A 24,403-nucleotide genomic window follows, 5' to 3' on the forward strand; every position below is an offset into this window, starting at 1 on the left:
TTTCCAGACTTTTTTTCTTGATCGCGAATCCGCGATGCATGCATCCCGCATACCTGCTGTACTTTGAATAGCAGGCACGGCTAGCTGTGGGAAGTTAATGGACCCGTTACTCTCTGAAATCGCACGGCCTGCACCTTGTGCTGCTGCGTGGTTCTGTCGACCAATGGTGACGGAGCTCCGCCTGACAGAGGACGGGTCAGTAAGCGCGAGCGTACTTCTATCATGTGACCATGCGACCATACGTCCATGCATACATCACGGCTTGTGTGTAGCTGCGAGCGAGAGAGCCAGCGGCACAAGTCTGCTTGCAGGCGCCGATGCACAAGCTCGGAAGAAGAAAAAAATTGTGCGCCTGTCTAATGCCTCAAAAAGCGCCCACTTCCAACTGACAACAGATTCTGTTTTAAATTTGTTTTGCAATAAATCGGGTGTCCTAACTAAATAGTGTTTTTTTTTTTTTTCACGGGTTAAAAAAAAAAAGGCAGTTGCGTAGAGTAACGGCTCTGCCGGAACTCATTTTCTGGTGTCCGGCGCCTCTTCCTGTTATAACACGCCACTGTGACCATAATGCGGTTTTTTCTTGCTGTTGCTGACGCACCGGAGAGGAGACCGGCTGTGAGAATGAGGAAATTGAGATAAAACAGATTGACCAGTTTTTCAAGCCGCTCGGTAAATAAAGTGATAATATTATTTTGGATGCATTTTTTTGGACTGCCTGGTTTTCTGGGCACTTCTTCGCCGGAACCATAATCATAACTATAACCAGTCGGTCGGCAGTTGTATTTCTATCCCTTGCATCCACGTGCTTTCTCTGCTCATCTAGTATGCCGAACCGTTGGGTTTTGAGGATGCTTCAGTGCACCGCAACGGATCTTTTGGCACAGCGAAGCATTCTCAAAATGCGACAAAACCATTAGGGAAGAGGCTTCGCTGCTACCGTTTAACTTTGGCAGAAGAGCTGCAGAAGCACTTAGATCTTTGAATGATTCTTCAACATTCCTGGCAGCATGCACAAAGCAAAGCACTTGACAAAAGCACAAAAAAAAACGATGTTGCCTCTTAGTGTTCATCGCATCAACAACCCTATGCCAGATGTTCATTAGATAAAATTACTGTGATGCGAATGGTTTTTGACAATTTTCTTTAGGTCTATTCGATAATCTTTTTGATAATTTGAACACTTTTCCTGGTCCCTTGACGGCAGAGATAATGAGATTTAACTATAATGGCAAGGGGGCTATCTTCATTTAAAGTGCAATTTTTATGAGCTGGAGAAAAATCTGAAAAGTGAAGTGCAGATGTTGCCAAAGCCACCTTCGCAAGCAAACTACTACATAGTTTTTATCCACTTTTGGCTAGTGATCTCTGAAGGCTTAAACGGACCTCGAGATGATATCGATGGTAATATTCAAATGCAGCAAATCTGTTGAAGTGGTGTTTGTGAGTATTCCTAGTCAGATTATTAAACTCTGCCTTATAATTTACAAATAATTTTTAATAAATTACTCCTTGTGGCCACTCTCAACCGATTAGGGTAAAACCATACCGCTCATTCGTAGCCGCCCCCACCTCTCTGACGGAAGGGGGCCGTCTGAGTGTGCCCTCTCATTGGACGCACCCAAATGACGAGGCTTTCACCCATGACCTGCTTTCTTTATTTTCTATGCATTGGCACATGTCGAGTTGACGGCAGAGAGGAGAATCATCATTTTTAGCTGTTCGCCCAAGCCGTCGACATGCTGGCGTGTGATTTTTGGCTGATTAAAATTTTTATACTATTGGTATTAATTTTTTATTTTCAATAATATCTTTAGTGTGAGTGAAGCTAGCTTAAAAATGTTTGGTTTGTCGAGAAGATTGATAGAATGCTGATTGTTAATGAGTGTTTTTTATCCCTAATAACAATCTTTTCCTGGTCTCTATAATGCTCAAGATGTCATCATTGATGTCAGGAGTTTGATTCGAGTGATGGATAAAAATGTCTCACTTTCTTAGAAAAATTAGATTGAATTGTCCTCAGTGTCCACTTTGATTTCTTATAATGTGGATCTATGTTATTTACCATCATCTTATGTTTGTAGCATAAAAATACAAGTCTGCATGTCAAAATAACACATTTTGATGTTGTTGAAAAAGTAGAGAAATGCAGTTGGTGCATATATATTAGGTTACCCCAAGAACAATTCACATGTAAGGTTACCTAAAGCTTCTGAGCAGGGAATCTTTTATGTTTTTTTCTTTTCCAGTCCACCAGTTTCCTGATGCACAGCCACAAATTTAATGAATCTTACTTTAGGCAAATCTGTGGTCAATTTCAAATGCAGCTGATTGTGGGGGTGAATGTAGAAGTGTCTAAATATTTTGGTGGGTGGCAGTTCGCTACCAGCTTTTGTGCAGGTGCACCACCCACAAGAACGACTCTGCTTTGGCGTGTGTGTTGGTGGGGGATTGACAACGCACTTTGAGATGGTGCACCTGAACCACGTGCCCAAGCCCTGCAGTAATGTGTCCGGCCTATTGTCACTCTTCAAGGGGAAGTTGGTAGGCTGTGCTTACATTTATGCTTTGGCAGAATGTACTGTGGCATACTAAAATCTGTTTGAGGGAGCAGTGTTTAGCAGCAAAAGCTAAATTACTGGATATTCAAGGAGCGTGCGATGAGGGCTTTCTTATACAGAAGGATCGCAGACTCACTGATAAGCTTTTCTGGCCCATATTTATCTACCTGTATTGCTTCAAAGATTTCACGTGCTTTCTTGTCCTTTGCGCCTCCAGTTATCTTTGTATGCTCTAAAGGTGGCCTGTAAACTTTACACGAAAGACAGTGAAATGTTTTTGCTACATCCACTTCCAAAGAAGCATTATGGTAAAGAAGTGCACTAGAGCTGCACCCCAAAAGTCAGAAACAAAGAGTGCATATTCAGCATGCCTGGGTATGTTGCGTGCTGCCACCTAGCTGTTCAACTGAAAACAAAAGATTAGGCTTATCGCAACATTAGTAGCATCATTGCAGACATCACCACCAGTGAAGAGGCACGCAAGCTTCACTGCTTTGGCCATAGCAGAAGCTTGAATTGTTAGTGCAGGCAGGTGGCCAAGTTGGCCTAGTATTCTATGGTGCAGCTTGTGTGTGTGTGTGCGTGTGTGTGCGCGTGTGTGTGGCAGACTCTAGTTTCATGCACAGTTGGCATGCTTTTGTTGGGCATTTTTGTCGCCATAGTATCTAGCACTGACTCCAGAGGCGCTCTTGCCCATCATGAATTGGATGAAACAACATAGCATTCTGAAAGCTAAAGACAATTGTTTACAGTATATTTGCAAGTGTTTTTGAGAGTCCAGCCAACTATCATTTGGAACCATAGATGGCTTCCATACTATTAGGTAATTTGTTACAAAGTGTGTCCAAGACGCTTCCACCATTTCAGTCAAGGAAGGAATGCTTGATTGCGTGGACTGAAGCATCTTCAAAACACGACATGGCAGTTAGTTATGGGAAGGTGGGACATTCCCTTTTGTGAAGAGGGCCTTCCCGACAGTGTGCGCAACGCAAAGAACTTGTCGAAACCGAGAAGAAACGTCGTTCTCACTTCATTTTCTTCTCAAATAAAGGTAACCATCGTGCAGATGTTCATCCGATAAAATTACTTTAATGAAAATGGTTTTCAGCAGTTTTTTCAAGCCTTTTTGATCATTAGAGCTTTAGTTAATTCGGGTATTTTTTCTGGTTCCTTGAAGGCTAAATTAACGGGAATTTATACTCCGTTTCATACATCAGGTGCAGCGCAGCAAAAGCTACGCAAGTAGTCCACAAGAAAAAAAATGGAGGCGTATCACTACACGCTCATTTTGTGGCAAGAGTGGTTCTTGCGGAAACGGTCTCTATTCCGAGCATACACGTTTGCAATAACTTGCTTCATGTGCCTAGACATCTTCGCAGTGCGGATCTTATAGAAAAAATGCGCACCGAAGAACCATTTCAACCATTTTCTCAAAAAGAGATGCGCAGCGGGGAGGGCACAGCCAGCGCCATCTAGTGGCACAGCTGGCAAGGTTGCGGGGCAGCGAAAAAGCGACACAAACGAAAACGACATAAAAACATACAAATTCACCAAATTCGATCCTTTCTCCTTAAAAGAGGTGCTCTTTATGAAGTTGATGGCAAATGTAAGACATATTAAGCTTGCAGACAAAATAACTATTATTTGCTCTCGTCAAGAGCAGGCACTATTTTTCATCGCGGATGGGGAGAGCGCAAACAAGAGCTGTAGCTTTGGCAGTGTTACACTTGATGTATAAAACAGAGTATAGTGTATTCTACAGTGATATGATGCTCCACCCAGTGTCATGCAGGTTCCTCCTGTACAAAAATCAGTATACAGAATCCTGTATAAAATTTATAGTGGATTTTTCAGTGGTGTATACATTTCTGTGCAATTATAGTATAATTTTATTTCAAATAATATGTGAATTCTCAAATAAGGCAATCAATGTTTCCTATTTTATAATTTTTAATTTTTGTCACTGGTCAGATATCCGATTTGACATTTGAAGGCATTTTTTTCCCATATTCATATGCAATTCATATTCATCAACCTGATTATTTGCACACCTGTACTTGTACACAATGATGTAGTACATAGCATGTCAAAGGGTAAATTATTAATCAGTAACATGTACCACTGAGCTAGTTCAAAAATCCAGCTTGCTTCAATGTGCAGCTCCTGCTAGATATATTGTGTAGTACTGAAAAATAGAAAAAATGCCCTGGAGGTTTCTGTCGAAGTAGCCATTCAAATATCTAATAATATGGTATCTCATAAAAATCTAATGCTGCTTCGCAGGCATGTCTTTTGCCAGTTTTCACTAGGTTTAGGCTCTTGGATTTTTTTCGCGCTTTGCTGTTGGAATGAGCATTTGTGATGAGGTTGCATTGTATATGTGTAAACAAATCTGACAAGCTATATTTAATGTGCAGGCAAAATATACCTGAAGCACTGTGGGGGCATTTTTTGTTTTATTTCACAGTCATATTCCTCACAGCAGAGTCCAACGCCTATTCAGCTAACCATTAGGTTCACTTACATGCTTCAAGACTGGTCTCCAGCGTCATGGCCTCAACTTCCACCTGGTACGTAGTGTGCTTTCTGATTGCTATTGTGTTACGCTGAGCATCTTAGTGCAGGTCTGTCTGTACCAGTACTGTTAGGCTGCTTCTGTTGTATTTGTTTGGTGTCAGTTCCAGAGTTGTAGAAAAGTCACTATAATTTTTTCATGAAATGATGTGTCTTTTGTCTGTAATTTCAATATACACATAAAGGCAGTGGGATGTGCTCCAAATGTAGGTTGGCAGGACTGTGTGTGCTAATGACTGAGCATAATGAATGGACACATTGGTGAGGCAGAAGTTGCTGGAGCAGGGATTTGTAATCGGTGCTCGTCGCTTGTCTAGTGTTTAATTCACGAGTGTTTGCATACTTTTTTTTTTTTTTTTTCAGATGTTACTAATGACTGGTTTGACATTGGCAACCTTAAATTAGGAAAATTGCCATTTGGTGCCTTGGAGGACCCTATCTCGTGAGTTTGTTTTGTTGGGCACCTTTCACAAGAGCACCTGTGCAACCAAAGCTTCATGCTTAATTCTCACATCTTACATTTATGTTGACTGTGAATGGGCTGAGTAAATAGGAATCAATTTTATTTGAGACTGCTACCAGCTACGTCATGTCTATGTATGCTTAATAAGTAATAATAGGTAATAGGTAATAATAATAGGTAATAGATAATAGGTAATAAGATAATAGATAATAAAAGGTAATAGGTGTAATAGGTAATAATGGTAAGTTATATGGGGTTTTATGGCGCATAAGCAATGGCGTCTATCATGCGCCAAACACAGGGTTAGATGTCTGGATTACTTAGTTTTCATAAAAAAAAAAAAGGGGGCTTTCTTGAGAATTGTTAAAATTTGTGAAAAATTAATAAGTGCATGTTCTCCTGAAATCAGTGTTGGATGAAATGGGATGTAATGGCTGTAAAACACAGGGATAGATGTCTAGTTTACTCTAGTTGGCGTAAAAAATAATAATAATAAAAAAATAATAAAAATAATAATAAAAATTAAAAAGTTGTGACGATCCCTCCCATGTGTCCCCGCCAGAGCGTCTTCTCTACGGCAGCCGAACCGGTCTGTGTGGGGGAAGAAGCGGGAAAGGAAAGGGTGAATAAATGCTCTCCCCGCATACAGCAAGGAGGGCCAGTTTTGTCTCCCGCTAGCAATGTGTACGGTCTCCTTTCTGGGCGCTTCATCCCGCGCCCTTCTCAGGGCATGTTGGTGACCCGGGCATAGACATCTTGGGGCTCGGCCGCTAACAACCCCATAACAAAAGTAATAGGTAATAATAGGTAATAGTTATAGTAATGGTTAATAGGTAAGCTTTTAACGTTAGAGTGTTAAAGGCCCTTTTTACCAGAAAATCGGGCGTCGACGTTGTGAGCAAAAAATCATAAGTATGACGCTGCCAGGTGATAGCTGGCAGCTGACATGGCCGCACACTGATTGGACATATGGTTTTCTGACGTTAGGTTTGGCAGTAGCTGCCAACTCAGGTCTCTCCTTTCACATGGGAGCTAGGGTGATATCAGGATCAGCCTGCCAGGACCCTTGCATTCCGAGTCAAGCACATTACCCCTAAGCCATGCAGGCACGTTCATACGGCTTGGTTAAAGCGGGGCTTTTTATGTTGAGTGGTAGCCTATGTATTGCGTCATACTCTTAAAGACGGAGCTTAAGTGTCCCTCATAATTTTCATCATGTTCAAATCTGTTTTTCAGGTTTTTTGATATATAGCATCTTATTGCAGAGGACAGCTCACAGGGGTTTTCCCAAGAATTAAATTGCGGGTGAGGGGAGTTGGTGGGTAGAGGTGAAACTATAGTTAAAGAAACAGAACACTGACCAAAATATGTCATGAGATAATGGTAAAAAAAAATAAAAATAAAAATAAGATAAAAATACCTTGCCTCATATAATACAGATTGAGCACTACAATATCAAAGAAAAGAGGCTTTGCAATCATAATTTGCCATTAAAAATCGCATAAGAGCAACTGAGGTGCTATCTAGTGGAGAAACCCTATCACTTTCACTGTAGTACCACACGTGACTACCGTATTTTCCGGTGTTATAAGTCGCGGATTTTTTTCTGAATTTTCTGTCGGTGCGTCTTATAAAACGGTGCGACTTATATAAGGACAAAATTGGGTTCCATGTTCTTCGTATCCAGTGGATGATGATGATCTGGTGGTCACACCCTTTGCAACGGGCAGGCATCTCGAAATGCCCTGACCAGGAAAGAAAAACTAGAAAAAAAAAACAAAAAAAAACAAGTACTCCGAAAAAAAAAGGATGAGAAACCACGAGGTAGAACAACATACACAGTATGTGCCAACAAAGTTCACTGTATTGGCTCCACAATAAGAACCCGAATGAACTCAAGTAATGCACCACAACGCACCGTGCACAGTAACTACATTTCAAAATAAAATCAAAGTGGCATGAAATTTTCCCGAAAAACAAAATGAAGCTTATGCATTTTTGCGAAAAGGGGGAAAATGTAGTTATTTTGAAAATGTTGCACTATAAATAATAAGTTTCAATGAGGTGCTTTCTTTGGCGTTACTTCCGTCCGCCATAGCGTCTTTCTTTGTTTGGTTGTTTTTGCTACGTGTTTCGTGCGTGTCGGGTTGGTCGGCTCTTGTCACACATCCTTGCTAACCATGACACCTCCTGCGAAGCGAAGTCGACGAAGTTATGACACAAAGTTCAAGCTGCGCACAGTTGAATTTGCATGCGAGCACGAAAATCGGTCTGCAGGGAGGCATTTCGAGGTGAGCGAGAAATTTTTTCGGGACTGGCTCAAAGCCACCAGTGTGTTCGAGACAATGAAGGCAACAAAGAAGGCGAACTGCGGCAAGAAAGCACGCTGGACGGAGCTGGAGGATCGCCTGCGCACATGGGTCTTGGAACAACGAGTCTAAGGCAGAGGCCTGTCAACTGTGCAGCTGCGGCTAAAGGCGAAGACCTTGGCAGCTGAGACAAATGCTGCTGGCTTCAAGGGCGGTCCATCGTGGTGTTTCCGCTTTATGTGGCGGCATAAGCTTGTGATGAGAGCGTGCCCTACAATGTGCCAGAAGCTGCTTGACGATTTCAGGAGCAACTGGACAACTTCAGTGCTTTCGTGAGAAAAGAAATTGATTCCAAAGATCTCAGCGCAAGCCACATCATCAACATGGATGAAGTCCTGCTGACTTTCGACATTCCGCTTGGGAGAAGTGTTGCTGAGAAAGGCGAGGAAACTGTTACAGTAAGAACAACAGGGCATGAAAAGTCGCATTTCACCGTTGTTCTCGCCTGTTGCGCGGATGGAACAAAACTGCCACCCATGCTTATTTTTAAGTGAAAAACGCTGCCCAAGGACCCCTTTCCTCCCAATGTGGTGATCCAGGCAAATGCAAAGGGATGGATGGACGAGGAAATGATGAGTACCTGGCCCGACCAGAGTTTCATGTCACCCCGATGGTTTTTTTCACGAGAAGCAAGGAATGCTGGTAATGGACAGCATGCGGGCGCACATCACCGATTTCATTAAGAAAAAGATAAAAACAAAAAACTATATTCCAATTATACCCGGTGGCATGACGAATATGCTTCAGCTGCTTGACATTTCTGTCAATCGAAGTTTTAAAGCGGTTCTGCGACGCTTGTGAGAGTCCTGGATGTCTGAGGGAGAGCCTAGCTTTACCAAAACTGGACGTATGAGACGCGCAACTTTTGGAGAAGTAGCAAAATGGGTGAGCGAGGCATGGAACTCAATTTCTGCAAAACCTATTGTAGCAGGGTTTAACAAGGCTTGGTTGGTCCCGTTCGTGAGTGACGAAGTTAGCGAAGTGGATAGCAGCGAGTCCAAAGATGATGAGAGTGACATGCCTATGAAGCTCCCATCTAAAGTAGCTGCATTATTTGCAAGTGACTCGGAGGACAACGACTTCGATGGCTTTGCCTAAATGCCGTCATGTAAGCTGCTGTTGTGCGCATTGTTTTTCGAAAAGCACTGTCTTGATTTCGGGAGACACTTACACGTATGTGAGCACTGCCTAACAGGGGATGCTTGCAGAAGCGCGGCCACACTTTCTCACAACCTGATCTGCAACAAGTTTTTATATCGCTTGCCAAATGGGGAGGTGCGTCTTATGCACAGGTGCGACTTATGTGTGTTTTTTTTTTTTTTAAATGCCATTTGGAGGAGGGTGCGACTTATACAAAGGTGTGGCTTATAGACCAGAAAATACGGTACATGTCAGCAAGATATCACTGATTTTCGTAAGTGCTCTTTGTTCTTTTTTCTTCTAGGAGTGCTTGTCATAATTTATTATATTTTGCGCTCTCTACACTGTGTCTTTAAATAAAAACCACCCCTCCTTTCGCATCGTGAGAGGCATGCTTTCAGGTTTTGCCATTAGATGGCGCCACTGTGTTTGGAATTCCGTGAATGAAGTGATGCTAGGGCCCATTAAAACTTCCGTCGACGGGGCATGCGTTATTGTGCCATAACAGCCTTGAGTGTGAAACTAAAAGGATGTTAATCTAAGCAAAAAATGTCTAACTACTGCCTGGCGAGTGAAATTTTCGGTACGTCTTTTTTGTCGACCACCAGTCATCGCAGTCACTGTTCATGGTTTCCAGCATTGGATACTTAAAAACGGGCACATGCACTGATCGAAAAAATTTTCTACAGCATTTCTACCAAAACCGCTATAGAATCGAACATTTTAGACATCAATCTTTTCATTGCACCGAAGAAAATTTAAGACCTAAATTTCAGTGTTCTGTCCCTTTAATACTGGTAGTTGAGAGAGGTTGCACACCTCTCTCTTAAGGGATGTGTAAGGTCGTCAAGTGTGCATGCCTGTCCAAGTTTCTTCTTTTTGGATGTGTTTCGAAGCATTGTCTCACAAGCCACGTGGACAGAACAGCTACTGCTCTGGCTTTATGACTAGTCACTTTCTTGGAGGAGCAAATGGCAAAACCTTCTTAAGAAAATGATATTTTATGCCTTGCTATGTTAAGCAAGCTTTTGCATAGCACACTGTAATGGTAATTTATCGGTGCTGTTTGTGTTATATGCGAGAAATATCTGCATCAGTCTTCCAACTAATGGCTGCATTGCAGTTGCAATCTCTATAGTAAAAGCAATTGTGTAAAAGCTTCTTCTCTCAAATGTCTACTGCACGTAGACCATTGAACAGTCATTCTACTTTTTTGTTTATTTGTGTTAATGATAAGAATGCACAACCTGCAAATGCCACCTTTTGTCAAGTACGGCTACTAAGCTCAGGTATTGATTATTGCTCAAGAAACCGTCTTAGCTTTCATCAGCATTCAGATGAAAGGAGCACGTTCTGTCTTAATGGAAACGCTTTCTCTTTTTTTTTTTTTTAACATTTAGTGAAATGCAACTCTCTGTTACCTGGCCCTCAGTTCCAGAAGATGTGGTTGTAGACAATGATGTCTATAGGTAAGTTTTTAAAAGGCTTTTCTATTAAAACTGCTATTTTGAACGGTTTTAATAGCTTCTTACCTAATGTTGTTAATTTTGTGTGTGTGTGTGTATGCATGTTGCAGTGACCTGCGTCCTGAGAATGCTCCAAAGTGGTCAATTCGTATGCGATGGAAGGATAACCCAGAATGTCTCATGGGCAAGTGCCTTATCTTTACGAAATGCATTTTTTGAAGAACCAAGATTACATGCAAGGGCTTACTATGTGAATGGCAGTTTTTTGGGGGGCATGTACATGTCGGCTTATATGCATGGGTGCTCTCAAAGGTAAATGGAAGGCAACTCTGCTGAAAAAATTTTATTTTATTGGATCCAATGTGTCAGAATTAAGATATAGTGGTTCACCGTGTAATGTACACATCTGTAACTAGCCTTCTATTCAAGCATCCGTGAGACACTCGGGGATGACCAGTCAATGCCAGAAGCATTAAAATTGCCCATGCATACGAAGTTGCATGTACTCGAGTTATTTTTAAACAAACTAATTAGGGCTACAACTTCTCAATAGGAGAGGCAGGTGGCAGATTGTAGGCACATTTTACAATGGAACACCTAGACAAGATAATTTTGCACCAAACAGATTTGGTATCCATGATACTAGACAATAGATTTCCCTTATAACTTGGTCAGATGAGCAGAGCAATGCCTTCTCCTCTCTTTATGTGGCCGTGTGCTCAAAATGGAGAACCAGGAAGAGTGAATTCAGAATCTGTGAATCGCGGATAATTAGAGTTTTGGAATTGGGGCTATGTATGCATTAAACAGAGTATTAGAGTGTGCATGCTTGTTTTATACCTGTATCACACGGGCACTGTAAAGACATTTGAATAAAAGGACACCTTGCCAAAAAGAGTTTCATCTGCAGACACACGACAGGTTTCAATCGCCTTTCCAGAAGCTGTCTTTTCCATAAGCGGAGATCGCCGATCTCTTTTACGGCTGGAAAGCAGTAGCCTCCAGCCCAGTACGGACACCAATGATTATCTTTTAATAAATAAACGAACCAAAGTAAATTTTCGTGTCAAGTTTTTACATTATGAAAAAGAGTTTTACGCTTCGCAGAAGGTTAACTAGGCACAATAATGTAGTTTTTCTGCAGCACTCTCGTAGCCAGTTCAAGATTTCATGTGGTGACGCAAACCGCCGATGCGTATGCGCGCCGTCTTCTTTAATTTAACGTTTGTAAACATACTGTAGCTAAATTTACTATACACAACGTATAATAACACACATATTTGATTTATATGTTTCGATACGGTTTATTCTGAGTGGTTTTGTTTCAACATCTAGCGCTACGCTTTTGGTAGCGTCCTCGGTAGGAAATGCTAAAATGAGATCGCCAGCGCCGTGTGCCTGCTATGCAACTCCTTGTGAATAAAAGGTTTTCAACTCGCTAAAAGACTGCTTAGGTGAAAGAGATTTTGCTTGCTCGTGTGACACTGGTATTATTCGCACAGTCACAAAGTTAGATAGGATGGAAGTTCGCTAAAATAACAATTTCAAACAAAGACAAGATCATGGAAAAGCCTATATTGATTGGTTAACAAAACAAGATAACAAAATTTGTATACCTCACACCTTATTCTGCCTGTGTTGAATTGGGTTTGGTTTTTGTAGCAAACTAGCAAACTGAGAAGAAAATTTGTTTTATTCTCTTGTTGTTCATGATTAAACTTGGGAATTTTCTTGCTTTGCTTTTCTAGAAGAGTACCTGAGGAACTTCTTTGTGGTTTGCCAGATGACCAACTCTCTAGATGATGTGCTCAAGGATATGGTTCAAACAGAAGACCTCTCAGGTAGTGAATGTTTTTTTTTAGGTTTTCATCACTGCTGCAGCCACTGTTATTACTCACATAGAACCTCATTTGATAGTTTTTTTTGCTTTTGCACGTTGCTCATGTTCATGGGTTTTCAAAAGAGGCCAAAAGAGGCCCTTGTATTCTGAGTTAGACACCCTGCTCATGCAGGCACGCTCATACTGTTTGGTCAAAACGGGGATGTTGTCAAGGCTGCCAAAGTGCTTTTTAGAGCTGTTATCAGTAGTGGTGTGCCGTTCATGACACCTATTAGGAGTGTTATGCCAGTAAATGTGGAACAGCTACTTGCACTACATAATCATACTTAAAAATCTGCTGTGTAATTCTCAGTATTGGCTATCCCATTCAGTGATTCAAATAGCGTTTTGTTTCTGGAGTTTGAATTTACATTCATGGAATCTTTTCAGCCAAGGCCGAAATTCTTGATGCATTGGACCGATTGGCCCAGCCGAATGCATTGCCTTTTCGACTGCCTCAGCTGCCTCAGCCAGAGGCTTCATCAGAGAGCTCATGTAACATGCTGCTACGGAACCAGGAACTCCTTATTGAAGTCCTAGGCTACATTTTTCTGTCATCAGATGCAAGCCCCCAAGAAAAGGTAGTGGTGCAGTTTATTCACTAAAGTGTTTTGCTTACTAAGAGCACCAAGCTAGGCTGTCACATTTGCCATCTGTGCTGCTTTGCACTTGCATTTCAAGCTAACCTGATCATTGTGCTTCTGCAGTACTTCGTATAGGTCTGTTTCAGCATAGCTTGATATGGCTTTTATGTCTACTGGATGACAGACGAGCAGTGTGCAACGTAAAAGTGGGCTTGAAACCGCTCTTTTAGCAGAGATTTTTGTTTGCTTGAAGCATTAATAAGTAGAGTCACATTGCAATTATGATGGGCATTTACATGGACACCACCAATGCAGGTTTAAAGTTTGTGGCCACAGTTTATAAGATGTATGTACTTTGGAACAAATTTATTGCTGTGCTGCCTTGCGGCCCGGCCTTGTGGTATTGATACCAGCTGATGGTGGATGCATGCCTTCTCATACCTGCTGGAATTTCCTGATATTTCTCTACCGCCAGAGCCTGCTTTGGCTTGATGGGGAGCATGGATAAGTGCAGCAGTATACTGTGCATGGTGCTTTGAAATTGTCAAACCTGTCTTTAAGGAAATCATGGGTGGCGCTGCATGTGTGATTAACTCTTTCGCTACCACGGGAAAAAAGGCAGTTTTTACTAGGTGCAAGGAAATATTTTTTGGCGACTAGACACTAATGCCTTAATTACATTGTTTAGTATCAAAATGTAGCTAAGAGAATCTTCTACTCAATAACACAAGCGTTGCATGTATATTTATTACAAATATTAGTGGAAAAATGTTTATAATTCAAAAATTTATACAGTGAGGGTATCATTCTTCTTGAAAAAACAGCAAAACTTAAAAAAATATCAAGAGTAAAAAGTTTTGAAGATATACATTTTGTAGCTAGTTATGTAACAGAAAGATGGTACAATTGTCGGAGGGTATTGCGCAAAAGTGTTATTTTGGCAAAAAAAAAAAGTTAGCGGGGGTATGTTGCGTGCCATTGTCCAAAGCAGTCCCTTGTAGGGATGAAACACAAATACACACCACAGGGCTGACAGAAAACTCCAGTTTTCCTTTCCACTTTGCTTCTTACATAGCAAAGCTTGCAGTTACGGCGCTTTTCATGCACCTGGGGCTTGTGCTCAGACTTCTTTGGAGGAGGGGGAGGGTGAACATGTCTGTCATCCATTCCAAAAATCTGGTTGACCAGCTCAACTCGGAATGCGAGCTGGTCAAAGCCACTCTTTCTGGTGAGCTCCTCTATCTCAGGGTTATGTTGCCTATGTCCGAATATGATAAAGCTGTTGACGACAGCAATGTCTATACAGTGAAAAAACAGTGTCTTCCACCACCTGACACACTTCATCAACACATTATAAGAAGCAATAAGCTGATCGGACTTATCAACACCAAGCATGCCATTATTGTAGTCCTCTATCAAGAGCGGCTTCCTGATGGGGATCTTTGTCCATCGGTCTCCTTGCTTTACTTTTCGCATTGCAGTGACGTGACTATTGGCAGTGTGTGCTGTGCTCATCATGTTTACAGCGCGCTTGTCTTTCCACTGCAAATACAGCACATCATGGCACCGCAGCCAGCGAATGTCCCCTCGAGTTGCTCTTTTCTCCCAAGTGGTGTCTTTCAACTGGGAGGGAAATCCCCGACGATCTTTGCGTGTTGTTCCACAAGAGAGAGTTTTCCTCTCAAGGAGATGTTCAAAGAGGGAGGTGGACGTATAGAAGTTGTCAAGGTAGATAATGTAGCCTTGATCTAAATATGCATCACACAGGCGGGTTACAACGTCATAAGCTAGACCATTTGAGCTGGGTGTTTCTCGCTTCCCGGTGTAAACACTGAATTGCACAGTGTAGCCTGTGCTTGAGTCTGCAAGGACCCACAGCTTGTACCCCCATTTGACCCCCTTGTCACGCATATACTGCCGAATTCCCGATCGTCCTTTTGATTTAACGATTCGTTCGTCCATGCACAAATTTCGGTATGGCTGAAAATGCTGACGTGACACATCATTCATATGCTGCAGTAGATGTGCGATCCTGTGCAGCTTGCCATCGCGGACGGGGTCGGTCTTCTCCGGGTCCATGACACTGAGAAAGGCAAAGAACACAAAAAATCGGCTCCTGGGCATAATCTTAGAAGGAATAAGGCCCGAAAATAACTCTGAAGTATTCCAGTATAGATGGAGGCGAGGAAGTTCCACAATTCCCATGTAGATCAGGATTCCTATGCACTGCATCACTTCGTCGGGACCAAAATTTTTCCATGAGCCGTCCTTTTCTGCGTACGACTGCCTCTCTAAAATATGCGTCCATGCATATTTGTTCGTGTTGTCGCAGATCGTGTTGATCAGCTCAGCGGTGAAGAATAGTTTGAAGACATCAAGGGCCCGCACGAAGCGCCGTGCGTCACTCCGGACTGTGCCGCCAACTTCGACTCCCGGGTTTCGCTTCGGTAAAAACTGCACGGGCTTCACAGCTGCTGGCAAGGAATCACGTCCGTATGACGTTGAGACCCTGAAAATAAATACCACAGCTGTGAGCACATGCTCCGCCGCTCATAACTATTTGTTAGTAACCGAAATATGCGCCGCGCATAGAGCCGACACTCACCCGCTGGATGTTCCAGCTTGGCTTGACACATCCTCCTCATCGGTGCTGAAATCAGACGTGTCCACATCTTCTTCTGGCTCACTACTGCTGACTGAATCCGTAAAATCAGCTCCCGAAGCGCTCGATTGGCGAGAAACACGACGTCTTCTAGGAGCGCCCGCGCGCGATGACGACGCCATGATCGAAGCGCGTGCTCGGCAACCCGAAACTTTCGCTGCACGTGGAGAAGCGCCTCAAAGCGAAAAACCAACAAAACAAGGCGGAGTACGTTGTTTGTTTCCCACTTTATAACCTAGATGGCACTAGGTGCCCGCAAACCGCGCGCGAAAATTTGAAACGTCGATCAGATTGATCGATTTGAATAGGCGCGGTAGCGAAAGAGTTAAGGGAAAAGCCATTTTCAAAGAGGTGAGCATGGAAAGAGGCCTGAAATACATCAGTGCAAATTTCTCAACATTGACGGAAAGGATGACTAAGTTTGAAAAGGCTGGACTCTCGACAGATAAATCATCAAAGGCAGTCGAAGAAGTACAAGAGCATTTTGGGGACTCAAAGGAAAGGGCAGTACTGCTTCTATGAGGATGAAACAGAGGCTGTGAAAAAAAAAAAAGGCAGAGACCTTGAAACTGTTTCTTAATTCAGAGATCTTCCATGTCGCGATATGACCATGTCAAACTCATCGCTTTTTTGATTAATACTATTTCAGTTTGCGGACAGAAAATATGTATAAATCAAGATGCATTGGTAATACAGTCGAACCCGGATATATCGAATTTTGGTTATATCGAACTCACGGAATATCCCCTTGAAAATCCCATGTAAAAGTATAGGAAAGCCGCGTCATATATCGAACTCAATTTCACCGGTCGTTCGATATATCGAACTCCGCACCACACACTGGAAAGTGCGCCTTCCCCAAAGACGATCCCATCACCCTCGGCCGTTTGCCGCGTGACGTTTTCAAGCCACGCGTGGAAGGAATGAGAGAGGACAGTTCGGCTATCCCCAAAGGCGCGCGCATCTGCGGTTATCATTTCCCGCGCGCCAGCACGTGACGTTTGCAAGCCATGTGCGTGAATGAACCAGAGAGAACCGGTGGGAACGAGAGGGGAAAACGCGATAGAGCGAAGATAAGGGTGTGCCCATTCTTTTGCCGAGCTATCTCTCTCCTTCCTCTTTCCCGGCCTTCGCAGTAGCACGCGCTACGCATGCGCCAAGCCAGCTCAGCCCGTTTTCAGACAGAACGTCGGACGCTTTCTCTAGCGTGTGTTGCGAACCCTCTGCGCGCGGCGGCTGACGTGGCTATGGTGCCTGCGAAAGTTCAGAAACGGCAGATCTTTTTTTTTTTTTTTTTTTTTTTTGCGAGAGTCGTTTGTTCTTATCGTTGTGCTGTACGCGCGGCGTAGCGTAAGATATGGCGTTACCAAGCGGCTTTTTTTTTTTTTTTTTTTTTTTTTTGCGGAAGTCGTTTATTTTTGCATGTATGAATCAACGAAAGCACGCGGTCAGCTGCGATCATGACACCGGCTTTTAGCACTTTTCGCTTCAAACAGCATTTGCAGCTACTTTATCACGCTCTCCAATGATTGTGTGGCAGTAGACTACGCCCGCCCCAAGCGCGAAGTGATAAATCTAACCAGGCTTGCAGCTACTTTATCACGCTCTCCAATGATTGTGTGGCAGTAGACTACGCTCGCCCCAAGCGCGAAGTGATAAATCTAACCAGGCTTGTGCTATCAAGCCATCACGGGCAGTCTGCCAAGTTCGCTCCCCGCCGCAGCAGGAGCTATCAAAAGATAAACACGCCGCGACGTTATCGCTGTGCAGCATCTTGGCACGCTGCCAAGAAATTAGCTGTGGATGAGACGACCGAAACGGGGTGCGACATGAAAGCAATAACGCTGGCGATTTCTGCCGCGGCGACACAGAAACCTTGTTTTGAGCTGCCGCCCGCAGTTCCAACAAGTTGGAAATTTTTTGCTCTGGGGCTGCCGCTCGTCACTGAGATCGCTTAACGTTTGCATGTGAGCGAGCTGTCCCTAGCGCTTTTTTTTTTTTTTTTTCAAATTCTCGAGTGCAAAAGTGGCGGGTGGGTTCATTATGCGAGTGAGTTGATTACGCGACAAATACAATATCGTTTTTTCACATCGTAAGTGCCGTCCCAAGGCGATTTCTGTATATCGAATTATCGATATATCGAACTATTTCGCGATCCCCTTCGAGTTCGATATATCCGGGTTCGACTAAACAGCGACTTGGTTTATAGTGCCTATTTCAGTATTTTTTAGAACCTAAATGTCTGCCTGTTTTGGGGGGTTCATTAATGTGCAAATTTCCGTGCCCTGTGATTTCCGTGATGGACATTGGTCAGTTCATCCTCACCCTTGCGTTTTAACCCATCCAGAGTCATATTGCATATTTTATCTCATGGAACTATCGCTGCCATTCCAGTTAAATTTTGAATGAAGAACGTTGGTGCTGCAAAGCATTTTATTTTCAGCTGCTACAAATTATGTTTCCTCGTGAATTTATAATTGTAAGTCTTTTGGAAAAGGTCATTTTGTTATCTCTCTTTGGTACATGGCTTGTTCTGATCAATGAAATATTTATTTTATACTTGGAAAATGTCCATCGACCCTTATGGCATATGCATTGATTTCAGAGCTTTTTCTTTTCATTGTTTAATAGTACTGGCTTCAGTACATTTTTAGTCATGTGGCGTAATTATTGATTACCTGGTTGATTGCTCATGTTAGTCTGCATTGGTTGATGGTGAAATATATGTAGTAATTGTGATACAGTTTGACTTGATGAATTGGTGTCCCCACATAAATATTTTATCCTTACTTTCTCAGAATATGCCAGCTGAATGTTCCGAGATGGAGTCACCTTCTGAGACGCACACAAGTACAAAGCTTCTGGAACTCAAGGTAATGTTGTTGCACTTTTGTCAATACTGAATCCATTCCAAGTAATGGACAGATACCCGTCACATACTACTTCGAAATTTTCCTTCGGATATGTGTTTCGGAACCTTTACTTTGTCATAGTAGAACTTCATAGTTATGTTTTAAAAATACCAAAAAAAGCATATCATCTGTGAAAACATGTCACAATGAGGGAAGTGATTAGAAAAAAGTTTCTGGGCTTGGCCTACTTTCTCTGCCCTGTGCTCTCTCAGTGGCCTGTGCGGTGTGCACAGTGCCACGGACATCTTGGCATCTACCTTGACTAAGGCCGCGTAACTTATTTGATGGAGGTGCGAGGTATGCTCTCCACAAAACGGAGCTTCTTCACAAAAAGGCGTCTATTGATGTATTCATGTACTTTCTTAAAAGCGCCTGTCAGTGCTTGTTGACACATGGTATGAAAAACTTTTTGGATGCTTGTTGACTTCTATTCTCTTGGAAGAAGGTAGCAGAGCAGGTAACAGCAACACAAAGCGCAAGAGGCACACACACGCACACAAGGACAACGCTGCACTGACAACTATATTAACTGGAAACCGCGCATCTTCTTCCTTCACTTCACGTCTGCAGCCAACTTCTTTCTTGTCGTTAACGTCCTGCCAGTTTGCGTAATAATAGAGTCGAACGATGAACTAGTTGGTCACAATCTCTTGGAAGAAGGCAGTAGAGAAGGCAACAACAACACAAAGTGCAAGAGGCATACACATGCACACAAGGACAATGCTGCACTGACAACTATATATTATAGGTCAAAACAAACTTTGCAACGTATCTTATAGCCTGTCGATGCTGCGGGGAAACAAGGTGTTGGAGCTCTTCTTTGTCACCGTGATTGCTTTTGGATGAATTGCCCCATTGCAATTTCGCACTTTCGAACAACCATTCTGGAAGTTACTCTTTCTACATTTCATCTCTTTATGTCCACTGACAGTCACTGACTGTTTCTACTCATACCGTGGCTCACTTGTATCCTAACGCACCTTCTTTTGGTTGATGAGCATATGATTGAGGCCTCTAACTTTCTGTGGCGGAAAATATTAAATTCCGCGCATTGAAGAGAAAAGATCTGCAATATTCCACAGGAGGCCTCAGGCAGTACTTCGGGATGAATCTCGAATTTGAAGCTAACGGTGCAACCTTTTTTTTCCTCGAGCGTTTCATTGTAGCTAAAGTGACCGTTGCCATTATGCTCAGGAGCCACCAGGAGAAGTAAAGCTTTTCAGTTGCATTGGGGGAAAGCGCGCAGCATGCAAGTGCAAATGAGGAGGTGTCGGTTGCAGTGAAAGAGAAGGCATTGAAAAGATTTCCATGGAGTAGGGAAAGCAAAGTAGGGCAATTGGGCGCAAGGCATGGTAGCTGGAAACAGATAAAGCGGTGGCAGGGCGGTGACTGCTGCTTCATGGGAGGCTGCATGCATCAGAGTATCAGAGATTTGGCCTCACTCGATTGTGCCGCACGTATCTGAAGTCTTGCCTCTTAAATAATATGAGTGTATCGATTGCTTCCATATGCTAGCGTGCCATTTGCGTTTTCTAGGTGGGCCCTCGCCTATGATTGGTCTGAACAGTGTGAGATTGTAATGCAGTCGTAGTATTGTTTACTTTAAATTTCTCCCGAGTTTCCTTGTTGCATGTTCATACATATAAGGTAATTTTTCTATCATATGGTCTTTCATACTGATTTTCCAAACAACAGTTGCTTAGAAAAAGAGAATGTGGCTGCTAACACAGGAAGAGCTGCAGAATTTAATGAAATTATCAATGTATTTGCCAGGAAATTGCATTATCCAGAATGTATTAACCAGAAGAAAAACACTATAACACTATGAGACATTTTCACTGCTCGCCATTTTAAGTGCAAAATAGAATAAAGCAGGAATATATCACTGAGGTCCCTTTGTCCTTTTAAATTGTTCACATGGTCATTCATCATTGCACTTTTGAAAGACTTTTGACACCAAACGGGAAACGGCACTTGCAAACTTGTGTTTCATGTTGTTTCCTGTTTGGTGTCGAAGGTTTTCCAAGGTGCAATGATGAATGACCATTCTTCGTTCGTTGAATGGTGTTTAAAATCTCGTTTTTCACTGTAATGGGTGTTAAACTCTGCAAGGGGCTATTAGCCAGCACATGCCCTGTAGCCGCTAGCTCGTTGCTCTTTGTTTTTAGTTAAACTTTTTGTTGGGACTTTTTGATTAGACTCCGTTCAGGCACTTTTTGAGGCATTTTTTTTTTAGAACAAGCACAACAAATCACATGAGGGAGTGATGGTCAACTGGCAATGCCGAGACCCTACAGTATCACGATAGGACCTCAGAGAGGAGCCAATATGGGCTCCTTGAGTAGGAGAGAAGCTCTCACTGCCAGACTCGATACTCCTAGCAGGCGGCTGTTCGAGCCATAAAACAAAAGCAGTACTGGCTGCGATGGATGCTGGAATGGATCCCACTCCGTTGGCAGTGCGGGAGCATTGTGCACCTCAGCATGTTATTGGGGCTCTGTTTTGTTTCTTTTTCGAGCTGCAGTGTCGGAACAATTTCCGAGATATTATTGTGGATGATTAAGCAGTGAAGCTCGCAGGGAATGCTGCTGGCGGATTGCCTACCTGGAGCATGTGCAATTGGTCAAGCTACTCAAAAGTGGTTAAGGTCTTTTTTTTTTTTTTCTTTTCTTTACTGTTTACTAATAGTAGAGCTCAGATACTACCCACATGTAACTGTTTTGCACTGCGGTTACTAGAGGTGATGCTTGTGCTTTTTGTTATTCTTTAATTTGTTGCTTTCAGGAGTTTTTATCTGTGTCCCATCACCACAAGTTGAAAAGCATGAATGGCTTCATGAAATGCATACGGGGTTCATGAGTAAACAACCTTGATGGCACTGATGTACCATTGGCTGTTTCAGTCCTAAATAAATTACTGTGGTTGGCTGCAACAAACTCTTTTCCCCTATTGGCTACAGAATTGGTTCTCAGAATGCTAGGGAAGCATATTTAAGGGTATCCTTTTGGTGCAGGAGGAGGATTCTGATCTGGAGAGAGGATCCTGAAGGTCTTGTGGGGAACTTCAAGCAAGAAAAATAGCTGAGGTGCAAGTTTGATGAGCGAGCCAGGGAGTTGTTAGAGAGGCAGAGTGGCACTAGTACCACTCTGGCCTAGTATTATTCGTTAGCGCATGTATAAAGTGTACTGCCGGGAGCATAAGTAGTGTACAACATGTATGTGGTGGCACAACTCATGAAAACTGCAGCGCAACACCATCTCCTACCCTCATATGGGGTCGTGACAGCTGACAAGGGACCCTCTTTATCAGCAGGCATGTCTTGTTGGCTCCTGTCTATGTGTCACATTTCTGCTCAGCACTCAGTGGGACCCCGCAGCAGTGCCGAACCTACGTTGCGAGCAGTGTCTCAGTGCGGCATGTGCCTGTTGCTATGTCATATCTCGGTCACTAAGTAAAACATGCTACCCATGGGACTGCTATTGTGTGTAAGCATTTAGCCGAGAAAAAGCGCTAGGCATCAAATCGAGCTATGATGTCCTCGTCGTTGCAAAAGAGCCCAAAGTTGACTTTTACACTCCCAGATGCTGTTTTGCTAAGCTCTGCTGGTGGCTTGGCATTGTATTCTACTTTTGCTCTTGACAATACGTTGTGTCCGAAGAATTTGCCTAGTTGCTCCTTCAAAGTGTCACGAGTTAAACCACCAGGGACCAAGTCCATTGATCCACAACTTGAAATGTAACCATTACTAAGTTCAATTATTTGCGGAATTAGAATTCTGTTTGGATATTTAGTAACAAGAAACTCACTTGTTCAGCTGAAATTATAGAGCTTTGAGCCTGTATTTATTTTTTCAATTTTCAGGAAAGCCTGAATTCATTGAAGACAACTCATCCAAACAGCTTGCTTTGGCGCCTGGCCCTTGCTGCGGCACATGTGTACCATGCTTGCGGTGGCATCGAAGCCCTTGCTCAGCTGTGGGTGAAAGTGAATACTGAGATGCGCTACTACTGGGAGAACAACCTCGCTCTTCCAAGGTGAGTTCCTATTTCTAATTTGTGCCACCATTTATTGTAACCTACCGAAATTTAATAAATATGCTTAGTTGTGTGTGTTTTCTACTGCTGACCATTTTCGTGGCAGCTTGCACCTATAATATATTTTCCGGGCTATAGACCGTTTTATCGTGGGCGCTGCCATTTTGTGTATGTGGTGCCATCTAGCGACCAAGTTGAGAAAAACCGCCGTGCTGGTATATGCGGTCTCATCCGCACAGCAGGCAACAAGTGGCGCGCATCGCCATTTTAGAGCTTTAGCATGGAATTTTTTGGTTCCTGAAAGTACCTGGCTGAAAGAAAAAAAAATGCTAGCAGCCAAGCCATTCGGTCAGAGATAACCAAAATTTATGCTCCTGATCGGATCGGCTTAAAGCTACAAGCCTGATTACAATTAGTGTGTAATTTTATGTGGCACAGAGAGGTGGTGGCGCACCACTGGCCGCGAGGACAGTGAAGCAAGCAAGGCACGGCAGCTTTCGATCTACATTTTTTTCTTAAATGATTTCTTGAGACAGGCTACCGTAACAATTTGAGCATCGAAAGCAAGCGAATGTAGCTGTTTCATGTCATGTTTAGGAGCAATGCTAATTGCGCTGCATTTGTTGGGTCAGCCGATCATCAATATACTGTTTACTGCTTGAGGGGCTATTGTGGGAGTTCTCAGACCTTCACTGGGGTTCTATTCTTAAGGATCCATTATCCATTTCAGATCCATTTACTCTGCCCTAGGCTACTTTTGTTGGCCAATGCCCTTGATTGGGCTAGTTGGTGAACAAATTGAGACATGGTACGTGCTAACGCACAAGAAAAACACACACAGAAGGTAGGTTGACGGTACACACGCTACACTTGCAACTGAAATTTGCTCCAGAAAGGACGCATTTATACACATTTTATTCTTTTTTTTTTCTCTCTTCCTGCTTAACTTGCTCCGTTGGTGCCGCCTTCAGATGCAGTCGCGTCAAATGTGATAAAAAGCTACCTAAAGAAAGCTACCTTCATTTTGTAAACGGGACATATTTAGGTAGCTTTTTATCACACTTGACGCGACTGCAACTGAATGCGGCACCTGCGAAGCAAGTTAAGAAGGAGAAAGAAAGAGAGAAAAAAATTGTGTATTAATGCGTCTCCAGAGTAAAATTCAGTTGCAAGTCTAGCCTGTGTCCTGTCCCCTACTTTCTGTGTGTGTCTTTCTTCTGTGCACCATGTCTGAATACTTTTGTTGGGTGACAAAGCCGGGTCGTTCAAGCGTCCACTAACAGGCAATCAGATTTCAGCATTGCCTACACGACCCAACCACCGATTTTCCGGTATGCACGGGGAGTGGCGATGACTGTTGTCGACGGCGGGAGCGGATATCCAGCAATTTCTTTGACTGGCCACTAGCTGCGTTTGTCTGATGCTGCTGTCATGCTGACATCCAGATGAAAGAGAAAAGGAACAATTGATACTTACGAAATAGTGATCCTAAATTATGTCCCATAATGACTTCAGCAAAAGTTGTTTCTATCAACAATTATATAGCCCATTTTTTGTCGCAAGATTTGCTTACTTCAAGAAATAGCTGCTTTTCCCATCACCATATTCCCATTTATTATCGGCAGCAAAAGCTTACAAGATGAGTGTTAAAAATTTGTAGCGCTGTTTCACTAAATAATAAGTTGACAACCAATTTATTACACATCGTTATCTTCAAGTGGGACATGTTCTTTTATAATTTCACAAACCTCAGGTGGCTGCA

The 24,403-nt window shown here is 42.9% G+C and overlaps 2 protein-coding genes across 3 annotated transcripts in view; one reads left to right on the forward strand and one right to left on the reverse strand.

Annotated features, from left to right (window-relative positions):
* Positions 1–24,403, forward strand: part of Rab3GAP1 (RAB3 GTPase activating protein subunit 1) — a 257,376-nt gene that overhangs the window by 18,158 nt on the left and 214,815 nt on the right. For both annotated transcript variants that reach the window (XM_084590698.1, XM_084590699.1), the window contains exons 7-15: positions 2,376–2,541; positions 5,026–5,128; positions 5,496–5,574; positions 10,505–10,573; positions 10,681–10,754; positions 12,319–12,411; positions 12,840–13,030; positions 18,494–18,568; positions 22,469–22,641. In XM_084590698.1, the coding sequence (XP_084446824.1) occupies positions 2,376–2,541; positions 5,026–5,128; positions 5,496–5,574; positions 10,505–10,573; positions 10,681–10,754; positions 12,319–12,411; positions 12,840–13,030; positions 18,494–18,568; positions 22,469–22,641 (1,023 nt within the window). The remainder of the gene's footprint in view (positions 1–2,375; positions 2,542–5,025; positions 5,129–5,495; positions 5,575–10,504; positions 10,574–10,680; positions 10,755–12,318; positions 12,412–12,839; positions 13,031–18,493; positions 18,569–22,468; positions 22,642–24,403) is intronic.
* On the reverse strand, positions 15,040–15,817 carry LOC146206045 (uncharacterized). Its single transcript, XM_084586987.1, has 3 exons — positions 15,639–15,817; positions 15,364–15,542; positions 15,040–15,116 (listed from the first exon to the last, which is right to left on the reverse strand). Exons 1-3 carry the CDS (start codon positions 15,815–15,817, stop codon positions 15,040–15,042), a joined length of 435 nt encoding a protein of 144 aa, XP_084443113.1.

Source organism: Amblyomma maculatum, chromosome 1 (assembly GCF_055883805.1).
Source record: "Amblyomma maculatum isolate TAMU_Amacu chromosome 1, ASM5588380v1, whole genome shotgun sequence".
NCBI classification, from domain to species: domain Eukaryota; kingdom Metazoa; phylum Arthropoda; class Arachnida; order Ixodida; family Ixodidae; genus Amblyomma; species Amblyomma maculatum.

Excerpts from the sequence above, each read along its gene's own strand:
- LOC146206045 (XM_084586987.1), bottom strand. The coding sequence starts at position 15,817 with ATGGCGTCGTCATCGCGCGCGGGCGCTCCTAGAAGACGTCGTGTTTCT. Across the intron at positions 15,543-15,638 it reads CAAGCTGGAACATCCAGCGG|GGTCTCAACGTCATACGGAC; the intron begins GTGAGTGTCGGC and ends ATTTATTTTCAG. Across the intron at positions 15,117-15,363 it reads TGAGCTGATCAACACGATCT|TGTCATGGACCCGGAGAAGA; the intron begins GCGACAACACGA and ends TGCCTTTCTCAG.